A 15,946-nucleotide genomic window follows, 5' to 3' on the forward strand; every position below is an offset into this window, starting at 1 on the left:
TACGGTATTCAGGATGTGGAATTCCACACACAAAATTAAATAAGGCGGAAGGGAACAAAGTGAGTGTGGGGTGGGTAAGTGTGGATTTTAATTTGAAAGGTGATGCGTGGAACACAGTATTTGAGCTGCAAAACTCAGGATGTGAGGCTTATGATGTGGGACTTCAAGCGTGAAGTTATTACATTATTCATGTAATGCAGCTGCACTGTTTGAACACCAGGGGTCCCAATCTGCACATCCCATAGAGTTAAAATATATAGCGAATACGTTTTTTTCATGGAGAGCCTGCGAAATCTGCACATATAAAGCGGCCATTTTAGCCGAGTTTGGAGCTCTAATTCTGCTACAGAGCTCAATATGTCTCAGTTGATCATTTCCAAAGTCCCCGGATCAGACACTTTGTTTATACTTTGCATATTAAATCAAAAATGTCGGGAGAATTTATACATTTATTTATTTTTAAGATGGTGAACCTGCCTATCCCAGGGAGCATGGGGAACAAGGCGGGGTACACCCTGGACAAGGTGCCAATCCATAGGCTCCAGGTTCCCCGTGACCCTGAAAAGGATAAGCGGTATAGAAGATGGATGGATGGATGGTGAACCTGCATTACATTTAGTTTACAATATTAAACCTCTGTTTATATTGCAATATAAACAGTAATATAAACAGAAATTTATTTCGTTTTATACGGACAAATCTGCATTGTTTTGCATTGTTTACAATTCTGAACTAAACAAGGAGTCTTTCCAGTCATCATTCTTCTTCATACAAATTTTGTTCAAAATATTCTGAGAATCGAAACAAAATCGCGAAGCCAGTACTGTGAATTGAATCATGACTGGAGTGTCACATTACACCCCTAGTACTATCTATCTATCCATCTATCTATCATATATATATACATATATATATAGAGAGAGAGAGAGAGAGATACTAATAATAACACATAATAACACATTAATACCTGTTCCAAAATCAAGAAACCCTAACCAATTAAACATGCACCTTGTATCTGAGATAAAAAAAAATCTTTAAATATTAAAAAACAAATGGTTTGGTCTGGATCTGCAATTATTTCGTTATTAAACAAAATTCATTTAGGATTCACCCAGAAAACAACACTACAATCAAAGTGCAAATATTTTTGCACAATTTGACTGGCTTATGTGGGTGTAAGACAGTGTTTACAGGTCTACACTGACTTGTTGTCATCATGCCCCTGCTGCTGGGATAATTGTTTCAGATGTGCGCTTGATAAGACAGGTAAAGAGGCGCTGATTACACAAAGTCGGTTTGATTGCACATATACAAACAAATGAAAACAAACGTAGACGGGTGTTGAGGAGGCAGATATTTATCTAGCGTAGCTATTCACACACCCAAACACTCAGTCGGGAACCCTGAGGCCAGACCCACCTGCTGTATATCCAGGTTGGTGATGTCCATGTGCACCAGGCAGCCTTCCACACTCTCCATCATACCGTTTTCTTGGAAGTAACTTAGGAGGTCCCTCATGACGGGCGCTGTCAGGCAGCCAATCCGCTCGCTCAGAATGTACGGTTCGAGACTCTCCAAGAAGACGCCCTTAGCCACAGAGTTCTCAACCAGCCTCGAGTAGATCTGGTTAAACAGCAGGTCTCTGGGGAAAGGAAAAAAAAAACCAACAACAACAACTGAGATTTGTCTCTGATCACATGGTGCATTCAACTGGAATTCATGAATTTGTGTTTTCGATATGGGAAGCCAAACATAACACATTCTTTGTTCAAGTGGGTTGAGAAGTCACTAGATGATGACTGAGGCTAACAATTAAGCCAAAGAAACCCCTCTCCTCAGCTCCGAGTTCAGCAAGTGACGTCCAATCGAAATGGCTTTTCACAGCATGAACAGTATACAAAGTAGCGCTTCTTACCTTTAAATGAGTTATACTGTAGATATAGGTATTGGCTTTAAATCAGTCAGCAAGCAGACAGGTTCGCTTGTAAAATCTATAACATCGATTATACAGTTCGCTGTTTTGAAGAGGTAAATATACATCACAGTGTTGCTGACAAAAGAACGAACGTGGAGGCGTCCGTGATTTCTTCCCCACTTTCCATCCATCCATTTTCTGTACCGTTTATCTTACACAGGGTCACGGGGAGCCTGGAGCCTATCCCAGGGAAGGGACAAGGCGGGGGACACTCTGGACGGGGTGATAAACCATCGCGCGGCACGATCGCACACACGTTCACACACTACAGACAATTTGGAAATGCCAATCGGCCTACAACGCACGTCTTTGGACTGGGGGAGGAAACCGGAATACCCGGAGGAAACCCCGAAGCACGGAGAGAACGTGCGCACTGGGCAGAGGTGGGATTCGAGCGCCCATCCCCACAGGTGCGAGGCAAACGTGCTAATCGCTAAGCCATAGTGCGCCCCTTCTTCCCCACTTTGTAGCTCAAATCTTTTGAAAACGATATGCGTCCCAGCTCCGGGTTCCCACTTCCGAGGAAGTCGATTGGAGAATTAGAAACATCAACTCTGAGTTACAATGCACAAACTTGTCTTAATCAGAATATACACAATTAGACATTTCTAAACAGAGCATTCATTACAATTACACAACATTAAAAAAAAACAACAACTCTAAACTGATATAGAACGCTGTGTCCCTCTTTACTGAACAAAAACACTGCCAAATTGCTGTGCTATGAGCGTAATGAAACTCTTCCGGATGTGTTGCTCTTGGAATCTACTTTTGAGTGGAAACTCTTGTTCTCACCAAGATACTGAACTCTTACTGAACATGCTTTAAACACGCGTAGTACTGTTTGTATTTCCTCTTCCACACCTAGTCCTACTATCCAGTGTCACTCGGAAGAGGATGGGTTCTCTTTTGAGTCTGGTTCCTCTCGAGGCTTCTCCTTCCTCATGTCGTCTCACACTTGCATGTGGTTTGCTCATTAGGGATCTACATCCAGAGTTCTTTAAAGCTACTCTGTGATAAGCTCTTTTGTTAAAAGCGACATAGAAATAAAATGGTCTGCCTTTGATTTGTACTATGAAACAACTTCTATCAGAACTCAGTACTGGTTAAAAAGTCATCGAGTCACATGCTGCTCATGCCGTGCGACCTGATCAAAGTACAAACCCCGGTTATTGCCTACCGATTGTCACTCAAACACACACACACACACACACACTTACTGCAGATAATCTCACATCACTCTGTTATGCACAATATACTTTAGATATTCTACACAAACCATGAGCAAAGATTAACCCTGGAACTCTTATGGTATTAATGCAGTATTTACAAACCTGAGGTCGAGTGAAAAGCATTTCGGCTGACGTATTGTTCATCTGACATACAGGACAGATGAGGCATTCTGACATGAAAAGGAAGTGACCTATAGCCTTCTGGGAAACCATTAACCTTTTCTGATCTACATTAAGGTCTAAACAGCAGACAGACTATAATGCCACAGAACTAACTAGACTGAGTCGCACGATTCTGTCAGTCGGAGTCAATTTTACTGGCAGTTTCAGACTTCTGAATAAGACACAGAGCCAAATGACGACAAAAAAACAACATGATTAAAAAGTCGATTTTTACGTCACCAACAAATGTAAGAAAACTAGGGGTGTATTCGGAAAAAAAAATCATAAAGTTAGGCAAAAATAGATCCTAACTGGCTTATTTATGAAAATTATTCAGAGCTAAATTCTATTTCTATTTTTTGTTTTGGCCATTAAGATGGCAACTCTATTCCAAAGGCCATGACACGCTAGCTAATGTTTGCTTTAGCTATGTGGGCAGGGCTTCCAAAACTTGTGGACAAATGTCATCAAACTGGGATATTATACATTTTCTCTTCCCCCAAGCCTTGGCATTTAGGTTTGTCCTCATTAGTTACCGTCACACTTTTAATTCCATATTCAGTAAATATCGCAGCATATTTTCACGTTAGTTTTCCTCACCACTCTTGTTCCACTGAGTCAGACTCACTTGATGTCGTTGATGTACTAGCAGAGGTAGATTTGTCCAAATTTGAAATGGCTGAACTCCTGCACTAGTGCAGCGGGTCCGAATAGGGGGAAAAAAGACGAAAACAGTATGGACTCTATTCATTTAAACGTGGCTTGTTAAACGTAACTCGCAGTACCGTTTCAAAATACGACAAAAAAAATTCAAATAAATCAGCAATATTCATAATGTTCATTTGTAAAACAAAAAAAAGGAGATTGTGAGTTTCTCTCACGACCCCCTTTGTAGATTGAGTGACCTGACATGGAGTCACGACCCCTAGTTTGTGAGCCTCTGACATACGGAACTCCTAAAAGAAGTGTTCGGCTGTGCTGTGTGATAAATCAAGTGCTACTTCGTACATAGAAATTCGTTCATGCAAAATCTAACGATAACATATTAAGTTTGCTATATTAGGAAATACTTTTATTTGTTTTATTGCTCTTTTTTCCCCCCGCTCTATAATCATTTATTTATATTTAGTTAGATTTAGATAGTTCGCCTGCTTACGTGAAGGTTTCATTTTTATTAATTATAGGGTTAAAAATGGAATGGATACGACATAGACTTGAGTGGCCCGACAGCTGTACCTAATAAACTGGCAATTCAGCATGCATATATAAGAAACATCGCACACCTGGCATGTGTAGTGTTTTTACTATTGACAGACGTGTAAATGTGTGGCGTGGTCAAATCCTTCAGCTGTTCTTTCAAGGCTAGACAGCATTTCTGAGCAAAGAGCAATTCCCAGGCTTAAAAAGAATGCGCAATGCCATTCCCTTGTTTCAAAAAAATCTCTAAGAAACAGAAGTAAAGGAGGGGAAAAAGCAACAGGGAATTAGTTTACCATAACAATCCAAACCTCAATGCATGACTTTTCTTTACACATGGTAAGGAAAAGATAAGAGAGTGGACAGAGATAACGAGGAAGAGGAAAGAAGGAGATGAATGAGAGAAAGAGAGAGAGAGAGAGACAAAGAGGCAGAACGCTCTACAAGACCAGGGGTTGAGGCTGATAATAAATCCACTGACACATGCGAACAGACTCGAACCATCAAACTTCTACTTCCAGACACAGACCAAGACAACGGCAATGACTTGAGCAGTTGCACACACTGCTCTGAAGTGATGCAACAGTCCCCTCCGAAACTATTGGAACGGCGAGGCCAATTTATTTGTTTGTGCTATACACCGAAGGCATTCGGGTTTGAGATCAAAAGATGGATATGAGACGAGAGTTTAGGATTTCAGATTTTATTTCCTAGTGTTTACATCTAGATGTGTTAAACAACATAAAACATGGAACCTTTTGTATCAGCCCACCCAATTTTTCGGCGAGAGAAAGTATAGGAAGAGATAAGTCTTGAGGTCTGGCGATTGCCTTGGCCAGTCTAAAACCTTCCATCTTTTTGGGTTTTTCTTCATAGCTCTCGCAGTGCCTCAGTCATCAGATGTTGTTGTTTTCCTTGGCCGACCCATTCCGAATCTGTTGCCCAGTACACCAGTGGTGTCTTTCTTTTGCAGGACATTCCAGATTATTGTATTGGCTATGCCCAATGTTTATGCAATGCATTTGATTGATTTTTCCCTCTTTTCTCAGCTTCAAAATGACTCGCTTTTCTCCCATAGACAGCTCTCTGATCTTCATGTTGGCTAAACCTCTTTAACATCAAATGCCGTCTTCACAGGCGAAACTGAAGGCCAAAACCACGAGTAGATGTTCAGAGCTATTTATTGCTTAAACAATCGATCTAACAGGAGACACCTGGGCAACAAGTAACACCTGTCAGTCACACATTCCAATATTTTTAGCTCACCGACAAATTAAACTATCATAGGAATGTACAGTATATAGTGTTTACTACTATCTGCCGTTTCAGGGATCAGCCAGGAACCTATCAGACGCAGATACATGGGTGCTACTGTACATTATTTCTACGTTTACCATTTAAACAGAGACACACTCTGTCTACAGTCTTATGTTGTGTTCCTACCATATTTACCTCACTATCCGTTTTATACTTGATGAGTAATTCATTCTTCTGGGAGTCTCTTGGAGATCCAAACTTGCTACAGCAGATGGAAAAGAAAAAAACTAAAAGATATCCTCTAGTCTCATAAGCCAAACCTCTGGTAATTCAAAATCTGGTGATTTTGTAAACATGTCCAAGGGCAACGTGACTCAACATCAACCACAGACTTATCCCGTAGTCTCCTGTGTTTTCCAATTCCAATTTATTCACTACTGAGTGCAACCTTCACCATTCTGAAGGCCGTGGCCAGAAAAGTCTACAAAAGATATCAGATACAGCACACCACATGGGCGGGGCATCTGAAACTTAGACTAATTTATTCAGATTTAGACTGCACAAATGATGGTCTGGTCTTTATTTGGGATCGTAGTCAATCAGGACCTTCCTGTTTTTATGATTTATTCATAACAACACAAAATAAATTCTCACTGACATACTATACGTTTAAAAAAAACGTGTATACGCATCCCTAGTCATAGCCTTACACACGGATTATACAGTTATATGCACTGATCTAGGGTCAGTCTCCCTATTCTAATATCTAGAACTGTATAGAAAAAAAACAAAAAACATCCCAGATCAGTATTCGCATTACTGTGCGCCACCTTTCACCAATACAGATAAGGCATGAGAGAACATGAGGAACAAGGGCATCTAATTACACACACAAGGTGTTTACATGACAAACATGATTCTCCCTAGTGAGAAAATGTAACACATACTGGGACCTGGCTGTGAAACCAAGACAAGCCCTAGCAGCCAAGACCTCATTTTCACAGCAGATCAGCGTATAAGGGAAACGGAGTGTGTGCGCTAAAGTGTTACTAGCTATCACCAAAATGCAGATGAAACAGGGACAGATGGAGAGGGGATGAGGGAGGGGGATGATAATGAAATCTGAGGGAGAATTTCCACTCTTCTTAAAATCAAGCTGATGTTCAGGACATTAACGAATGTATCTGTATGAGCTCAGCCTCCGGATACTGTGTGTGTCGGTCTGTCTGTGTGTGTGTGTGTGTGTGAGAGAGAGAGAGTTTTCTCCTGTCAGATTAATGTACTCCAAATACCATCACAACACTATATGAAGATTTGCACACATTGCATCACTCCTGTGATAGTCGTACTTTCAGACATCAAAATGTTCTGGCAGATCAGAGCCCCAGTAGTTACACAACATTACCATGCTAAGTGTAATTACAGCGCTAATTTAATTATCCTATGCCTTTTCATAGATATTTACCAACACGTCTGAGGGAAATGTTGCTATTCCAGATAGCTTTGCCTCGTTTTCACTGTCGCTGTGACTTTAAAATGCCCATAAAGCCACGAAACGGCCATAAACAACTACATGTCCGTAAACGGTGACATGTTAGCTAGCTAAAGCATTAGCTACTTCCATCCTGTGAAGATTCCACATGAATGGCTAACTCTAATTAGCATTTACTGCTTCAAATTCAAAAATTGTGAGGGAATGTTTATGTTTCTCGGCATGGCAGCAGAAACCATGGATGTTGGGTTTGTAGTTGGCTCCAAGTTGAATAAAAAGTGGAATGTATATTATACCCGACACATCTGAGGGAAATGTTAATATTCTCAAAATGTTTGTGTAATTTTCACTGTCACTATGCCTTTACAATGTCCATAAAGACGAAACAGCCAGGAGTTAGCTAGCTAATGTTGATGTTTCTCGATATGGCAGAACCCTTGGATGTTCAGTTTGAGGTTGATGCTAAGTGTAGTCAAAGTGAGTCTAGTTTCAGTGTTTCACTAACTTTTGTTTCATTTCTACATTTACTCTGCCTTTATATTGTCCATATCAAGACTTATCGTCCTAGCGTTTGCTAGCTCGCTTGTTATTGTCAGTCATTAGCTAGCTTACTGTCAATGTTCATATTACGCTTCCAACAACATTGTTTCTCCAAGCTCTGACTACTTAAATGCCAACAAATGTTTAGCGTCTCAGCTCTTTTCACAGAAACAATGTCTAGTATGTATATTTACAAGAACACCCCATGGAAATTGTTGGCTTTTTTGGCATATTTGGACAAGCAAACATTTGATCAGCTTTGAAACAGTGCCTATTAATGAAGTTGATATACTTGAACAAAACCACAAGGACAATTAGCTTTTTCAATCATTTATTCAACAGAAATATCAACAGATGTGATATTCCTCTGTGGAAAAAGTAAGTACACCCTTGGCCTCAGAAGCTAGTATTGCCCCCTTTAGCAGAAATAACTTCTTGTAGCCCCGTGACCCTGAAGAAGGAGTAAGCGGTAGAAGATGGATGGATGGATGAACTTCTTGTAGGCGTTTTGCTTAATTGGCCACCAGTCTTGCTGGAATTCTTGACCACTCTTTCATGCAATAACGATTCAGTTGCAAGATCTTTGAGGGTTTTCATGCATGTCCTGCCCCTTTCAAATCCACCAACAAAATTTCAATGGGATTCAAATCCGGATTTGATTAGGCCATTTCTTCTTTTTGATCCATTCCTTGCTGGATTTGCCAGTGTGCTTAGAATCATTATCCTGTTGAAAGGTCTAATTTCGGTTCAACTTCAACTTTCAGACAGATGGCCTCACATTATCTTCAAGCACTCTTTGATATGATGCAGAATTCATAGCTGAATCAATGAATGCAAGCTGTCCAGTCCCTGAGGCAGCGAAGCAACCCCAAACCATAACATTTCCACCACCATGCTTCACAGTTGGCATGAGGTGCTTCTCCTGAAAATCTATCTATTTGTAGATTATTTTCCTTACAGTGGAATGATGTATTTCAAATAATTTGGAGATCTTTTTAAATCCCTTTCCAGACTCATAGGCATCTGCAAACTTTTTTCTGAAGGCCTTACAGAACGCTGTAGACCTTGGCATGATGACACCACACACCTCAAAAACAAAGGGGAACACCAGACACTAGATATGAGAGGGGTACAAATACGACAGGTTCCACCTGCACTCCCTAAGTAGCTTCTAATCACTGGCACCCAATCTTGAACACCTGATTCTAATTTCATGGATTTGAAGGTGTGATAAATGTAGGGCTGTACTTACTTTTTCCATGTGAATGATCTGTTTTTAAAAAAATTGACAAAGTGTATCACCTTTATTAATAGGCACTGTTTCAAAGAAGCTTGTCCAAATGTGTAAAAAAAAAAAAAAAAAAAACCACAACAATTTATTTATTTTTTTCACATAACTGTATGTAATATAATATGTAACGTGTATTAAACAATATATACATTGGGCACCATTCTGGTATCTTCAAAATAACAAATATTCTAGAGTTTCATTCAGAAAGGCATAAGAACAGCATCACGCAATTATTCCGTTAACCAGATAAGTGTCGGATGATTTTTTATTTTTATTTTTCGAAAAACGTGGCACACAGACCTGCGGCTCCAACTGAGCAATAAGACCTCAGTTTAATCCTGTAAAGCACTGGGCAGTTTCAGTGATATGAAGATTCAATATTCACGTACGTTTAATATCTAGCTGAAGTGACTCATATCTTTCTTTGTGAGATAGAACACCGTAATCGCTGAAACCTTTGTGGGTTCAGGTAAAGGTAAACACTAACATCTTTGGACAGAAAACACTTAAGTGAACTGACCTTTATACTGAAATAAAAATAAATACAATCATATGTGACAGTTCTAATATAACTCTTGAGACATATCCACTATGTTCATGATTTGTGTAGCTGTACGTTTCAAAGCTGGAGCAGAGTCTGGCAGCAGTCATGTGATCGATCGTCCTGGCGATGAAACACCTTCTTTTTTAGAAACAATGAACTGTTTAACCTTTCATTCGCACAGGACTTGACACTCAAATCAGCTGGAAATTATTCGTTTTACATGTCAGCTGGATACAGCTACAGGATTCTTACCGTCTATTAACAAAGTAGGCGGGACATCAATGCAAAACGTTAGCGGTTAGCAGTTCAACTAACGAAAACTAACTGCTTAATGAACTAAAAGTCTAACTAACAAAATTAGAAGCAAAGCATTGTGGCAACTGACTTAATATTTTTCCCCCGCCCAAAAAATGTGTCTTAAACATACAAAAATCCCATTTATTCTTAATAAAAATGACTTTCAATGGCCTTAAGACAGGGATGATTGTCTTGACCTCCAAACCCCACTGAGAATCCACAGAGCTCTTTAAACATCTTCAAGGCTGATCTGAGAACAGCTAGAGATGGGAGGATAACAGAAGCAGTGTGTCGAGACATGAATATCCCACTGCTCTCAGAGCTCAAGTTCAAGAGACGCAATTAAAGCAACGAGGTGTCAGAAAGTGCACAGAGGACTCACAGCGGGCGTGTGGTAGTTAAAGGAAATCGGTTGTTCCTTGTTCTTCTTCTTCACTTGAACAGACCCCATGGGGTGCTGAGTTACAGATATAGATATGTGTGTGTGCATACACACACACACACACTTTGCTAACAATTAACACACAACTAACTGGTAAGTGCTAAAGATCTCTGCTGCTTATTAAGGCTCAGAACTGCACCATTTCTGCTTTAAAAAAAAATAAAATAAAATAAAAAATTGTACAGACTTTCTATAACCTTCTGCTCATTGTCTAATTTTAGCCTACGACAATGATTACTACACACACACACACACACGAACACACAGATGGGTAACAGACAGATGAAATGCACGTGACGTGACAGGAGGAAAGTAATCCCCAACTCAAAAAGATAATTTGAAGGAATTTTAACTCCTCTTGAAATGTTTATACAGACTGGTGTTCAAAATTGCACGATGCTCGAACTGAACATTTTGTTCAATTTAAAACAGCAGCTACTTCAGTCACAGAAACAAAGGACTCAAGTAGGATCAGATAGAAACTCAGGTGGTGAGGTCACATATCAAGCTTGGACCTGTTATGGTCGATATGCACGTTACTGCATGCCAGTGAAGCTTTAATGCCCAGAACCTAGTTGACAGGTTAGCAAGCTAGCTAGATAACTTCGCTAATGTTATCAGTGAACAAAATCGTGGTTGGTATGGTAACGTTATATCATGACAGTTGACAGGACGGCTGTGAAATAAATCAGCAGAGCATGTGATAATGGAAATAACAACTCTGGTATGGGAAATAGGGTGTGTCTTATTTACATATTCATTCATAGTCATAGGTCCTGCTGGTTTTAATAAGGATAGATGTGTACACATTTCTTGGGATTTTTTTTTTTTTTTTTTTAGTGATTTCTTGGGCATAAAAATGTCTGAAACAAAGTATTATTCTCATTTGTAATGTCAATGAAATTGGAGTTGAAGGTAATGCTGCTTTCGTGCTGCATAAATCTGACCTATATAAATCTTCTATGACTTGTACACACAGTGTTATGAGTCAGTGTGTGTGTGTGTGTGTGTGTGTGTGTGTGTGTGTGTGTGTGTGTGTGGGAGAGCTGTAGGGTGTTTTCTGGATGCATGACTTACGTCCTCTGCAGAAGCAGACAGTAATCCACCATGACAGGAATCATGTCCTAAAGAGACAGAGAGAGAGAGAGAGAGAGAGAGAAAGTGTGTAGGGTGAGGGAAGAGCTGACATTACTTGGTCACTGATGGTTCTGGTTCATGACTGGCGCTCATTAATGATCAACCTTAAGCTTCAAAAGCAAAACTGAATTTCCCAAACAGCCAAAACATAACATTTGCTATTATTTAAATACACATCTTTAGCTTCGCATCGGATGTAATACCATTCAGTATCACTTCTAATGTACTTTAGGCCACGCCCCCTTTCTGAGTCTCATACTTAGATACTATTTAGTATTGAATGTTTATTTTATTCTGAGCACACAGTTTGGTATCTGAGATGAGAATTAGCGTGTCCCAAATCGTAGTATGTTGAAATGTGTATCCCAAAGGTACCCGGATGGTCTACGATTTCAGGTAGAACGATAAGGTAAATTCGATAGTATAAATGATATGAGGAATAACGAATGAAGAAAAGCCGAAATGCAATGAGGAGTTTGTTTATGGCGACCGTGTGCGTAACTAGGCAACGACGTTCTCGTCCGTTACGTGACGTGTTAGTATGTCCCAGTACTTGCATGCTCTTATAATCAAAAGTATATACTTTGTCTTCACAAAAAGAGTCCATGCTTGTAGTGGGCGAACTGAGACGCAGAAAAAGTGATCTGCCTTCGAGATGAAGCTGAGTCAATGTCCTTTGGTCAACGTTGAAAGATATAGTGTGTCATACGGTGTCAGAAAACACATCAACAAGTCTATTTGCGATACTGAACAATGACATGATCATTTAAACATTTTGTGGCCATGTATAAACTATAAACTAAGTTAGAACAGTGAGTAAAAACAGGTTAAAACAGTGGCATAGGGCTGCACTGAATATATATTTGTCAATATTTTTTGAGTAGCTACGTTGTGGAAATGTTTCATTTGAACAACAGATCAAGAATGTACGCAAAACAGCTGTGCACCTGATTTTCTGTCATATTAAACTGCTAGCTATAAAACATTAACAGTGGTGGTACAAAGCAAGACTAAAGAAGCAAACTTCAACACCAAACATGTTTTTGCTGACTAACTTTTAGGGCCAAGGGAAAACGGTATACATCATGGGGACCCGAAAACAGGAATTTTCCCATTGAAAGGATAAGCTCAAGTACACGGCAGTAGATAAGTAAGTAGGTAGTAGATAAACACCAGACATGTACATTTCCTGCAGAAAACGTGAGTGGTGCTTGCCGTGGCAAAACTCGGATAGGGCGCCAATACTTTCCAGAGCCGCCCGTGTGAGGCGCCAATACTTTTTTTTTTTTTTTTTTTTTTTAGATAAACATGAATAGCTAGCTATAAAATAAATAAATACAGTTTAAAAAAAAGATGAGGTATGATAAGGTGATACAAGGGCTTCCACAGCCTCACCTACCTGGAAGTGTTGCTCCAGCAGCTGGATCTTGCCCTGCTCGGGACACTTCTTTAACGAGCGCTCGACATACTGGAACAAGATCTCCACCATCTGTGACAACACAAGAGACACAAGTTTCCATCTGTTTCACACAGACTGATGCAACGAACTAACCTAAGCTCACAGAAGCTCATAATTGTGCATGACAAGATTCTGACAGTATAGATCGGTGATTAAGTCAAAATTCCTAACGCGTAAATAACCCGATATAGTCGAATTAAATCTAGTGCCTAATTGGGTGGTTGCGGCTCAGGTGGTAGGGCGGGTTGTTCACTAATCGTAGGGTTGGCGGTTTGATTCCCGGCCCACGTGACTCCACATGCCGAAGTGTCCTTGAGCAAGACACTGAACCCCGAGTAGCTCCCGATGGCGAGTTAGCGCCTTGCGTGGCAGCTCTGCTACCATTGCTGTGTGTGTGAATGAGAACCAGTGTAAAGCGCTTTGGAACCGCTAAGGTTAAAAGCGCTATATAAGTGCGGACCGTTTAAGACTTCTTAATCTCACTTGTACATTAAGTCCAAATTTGCAGTAACACCCCACATATAAAACTCACTTTCACTAACTACAAGCGAGAGCTGGTGCACCTTTCTTTCTTTCTCTCTCTCTTTTTTTTTAATAAAGTGAAGTGTAAATTCACTTTAGATGTTCATTGAGATCAAACAATCACTCTTTTGATAGTCTGTGCGATTCATTTCAAATTATTTTAATCTACGAAGAAGTCTTGATTGCACAGCCTTTAGTTTCAAAGCAAAGTGTTTGTACAGAAATGTTCCCCGATGGTCCGGGTTCATCGTCAAAGATTTCTTGATCGAAAGTGAAGTGCGCTGTAGTGCAGTGTGGACTGAAGGAACGGGCAATAGATGGAATTAGATGGGGTATACTGAAAAGCACTGTAGCGCGATCACAGTGATGTGTGTAACTCGTTGCTTCTGGCGGTTTAAATAAATAAATAAATAAATAACTAAATAAAAGGACTTGAGGACCTGCGGAAATCCTTTATTTTGACATTTTCCCAATCACTGTTCAAATCTTTGTTTCCTGGGGTGGGGCTATTTATAATCGCATTTTGTAAATATTACATCATCAGTTCAACCAGTTTCAACCAGTCACGTTCGATACGCAAATTGTTAGAGGTTAACGAACGTCCTGAAGCCACAGGACGTGTGTGCTAGCTAGCCGACGTACTTAATGCTAGTGAACAAAAAGCGTGAACAAACTTTACACCATTTAATCCGCTGTCAAACAAAATCGCTGGGAAAACGAAGATGCACAGAAGTCAAGACTCGGAAACTGAAATCTCGTGTGTGTGTGTGTGTGTGTGTCAACGTGAGCTGGTTTACAGGAGTTAGCTAACTAGCTAGCTGTCTGACACGGCAGGGGGACATGGGATGTGTCCAAATTGCATATTCATGCATAATTATGCATATTCATAAACTCTTTCAATTAAGATAACGGTGTAGTGTTGTGTAGTTTAGCTTGAAGCTATTATTTGAATGGTATTTTAATGACGTTTCACTCCATCGGAGAAACTTCATTTATCCGTGCATGGGATTGAGTGAGTTTTCTCCTGATGTCAGTGACAGCCAGCTCCCATCTGCTCCGTCTCTCTCCATTTGCACAATAGCGAACATCCTTGAAGGGCGTTAACAAGCGAAAAACAAGCCTTGGATGCTTTTAAAACTTAGCAGGCTGAATCACTTGGCAGCCCGTCATTCAAGCACTCAGATTTTCCATGGTTAATTAGCACTTTCAGAACCTGTGTTGATTATACGTTATGGCGGGTGTTACCTTGTCAGCCACCACTCCCTTCCGCTTGGCAGGGTCGCCGAACAGACCTGGGACGTCCATCAAAACAGAAAGAGCACAGTGTGAGAGACTCAATCATTGGAATATCCAAATAAGGCTCCAGAAAAAAACTAGAGCCATGGTTCTCAGAGCAGGGTCCGTGAAGCGTAGTCAAGGGGTCTGCAGTTTTCTGATTTTGTACGGTAGAGGAAATCACAGACCAACTGTTCTAGAAGCTATTATACCTATAAATAATGGAAACAGAAAACTAATGATGATTTTAATCAAAATGCACTGTATGGGTTGAAAGTTAGAAATTCGTTGGCTCCAATGAACAGCCAAAATGTAATTCACACATTTAAACAATGAGCCTATTTTTATTTTTTTTAAATAAAATAAATCCCTACTGTTTCTGTCCATGATCAGTAATAATTTAGAGAACCACTGGTCCACGAGTAGGCGGCTGTGGTTCAGGTGGTAGAGCGGGTTGCCCATTAATCATGGGGTTGGCGGTTCGATTCCCAGCCCACATGACTCCACATACCAAGTGTCCTTGGGCAAGACACTGAACCCCAAGTTGCTCCAGATGGCAAGCTAGCACCTTGCATGGCAGCTGTGCTACCATTGGTGTGAGTGTGTGTGTGAATTGGACACTCAGTACGTTTACATGGACAACAATAATCCGATATTAACCCGATTAAGACGATACTCTGATTAAGAAACTAGCATGTAAAAAGCAATTTTTTATTACCTTAATCCGACTAAAATCATACTCGAAGTAAACACAAATGGAATTAAGACGTGTGGAGTATTCCTGTTTTAGTCGCGTTATCGAAGTGTATTACAGACATGTAAACACCTTAATCACACTATTAACGTCGTGTGGGCGTTTTCACCGCATTTTGCGACAGGACACGTACACACACGGCAGTGCTCAACCGTTTGACAAGAGAGCACGACTGCGTCCCAAACCGCGTACTTACCTATTATATAGTAGGAAGTGAAAAACACGTATTTCGGCTACTATATAGCAGGTAAGTACACGATTTGGGACGCAGCCCAGGGCTTCAAGCAGTTGTCTATTTGCACGTACAGCATGACAAATAATTAACTGCACTTGAAGCTTTCGTAAAATTAAAAATGAAACACCCAAAACT

At 40.2% G+C, this 15,946-nt stretch overlaps 1 protein-coding gene across 2 annotated transcripts in view; it reads right to left on the bottom strand.

The window, feature by feature from the left end:
* vps8 (VPS8 subunit of CORVET complex) overlaps positions 1-15,946 on the bottom strand; it is a 117,778-nt gene that overhangs the window by 82,924 nt on the left and 18,908 nt on the right. For both annotated transcript variants that reach the window (XM_053616103.1, XM_053616102.1), the window contains exons 18-21: positions 14,793-14,839; positions 12,966-13,055; positions 11,507-11,553; positions 1,420-1,642 (exon numbers count right to left, since the gene is read on the bottom strand). In XM_053616103.1, the coding sequence (XP_053472078.1) occupies positions 1,420-1,642; positions 11,507-11,553; positions 12,966-13,055; positions 14,793-14,839 (407 nt within the window). The remainder of the gene's footprint in view (positions 1-1,419; positions 1,643-11,506; positions 11,554-12,965; positions 13,056-14,792; positions 14,840-15,946) is intronic.

The sequence above is a fragment of the Ictalurus furcatus genome, chromosome 26 (genome assembly GCF_023375685.1).
Source record: "Ictalurus furcatus strain D&B chromosome 26, Billie_1.0, whole genome shotgun sequence".
NCBI classification, from domain to species: Eukaryota; Metazoa; Chordata; class Actinopteri; order Siluriformes; family Ictaluridae; genus Ictalurus; species Ictalurus furcatus.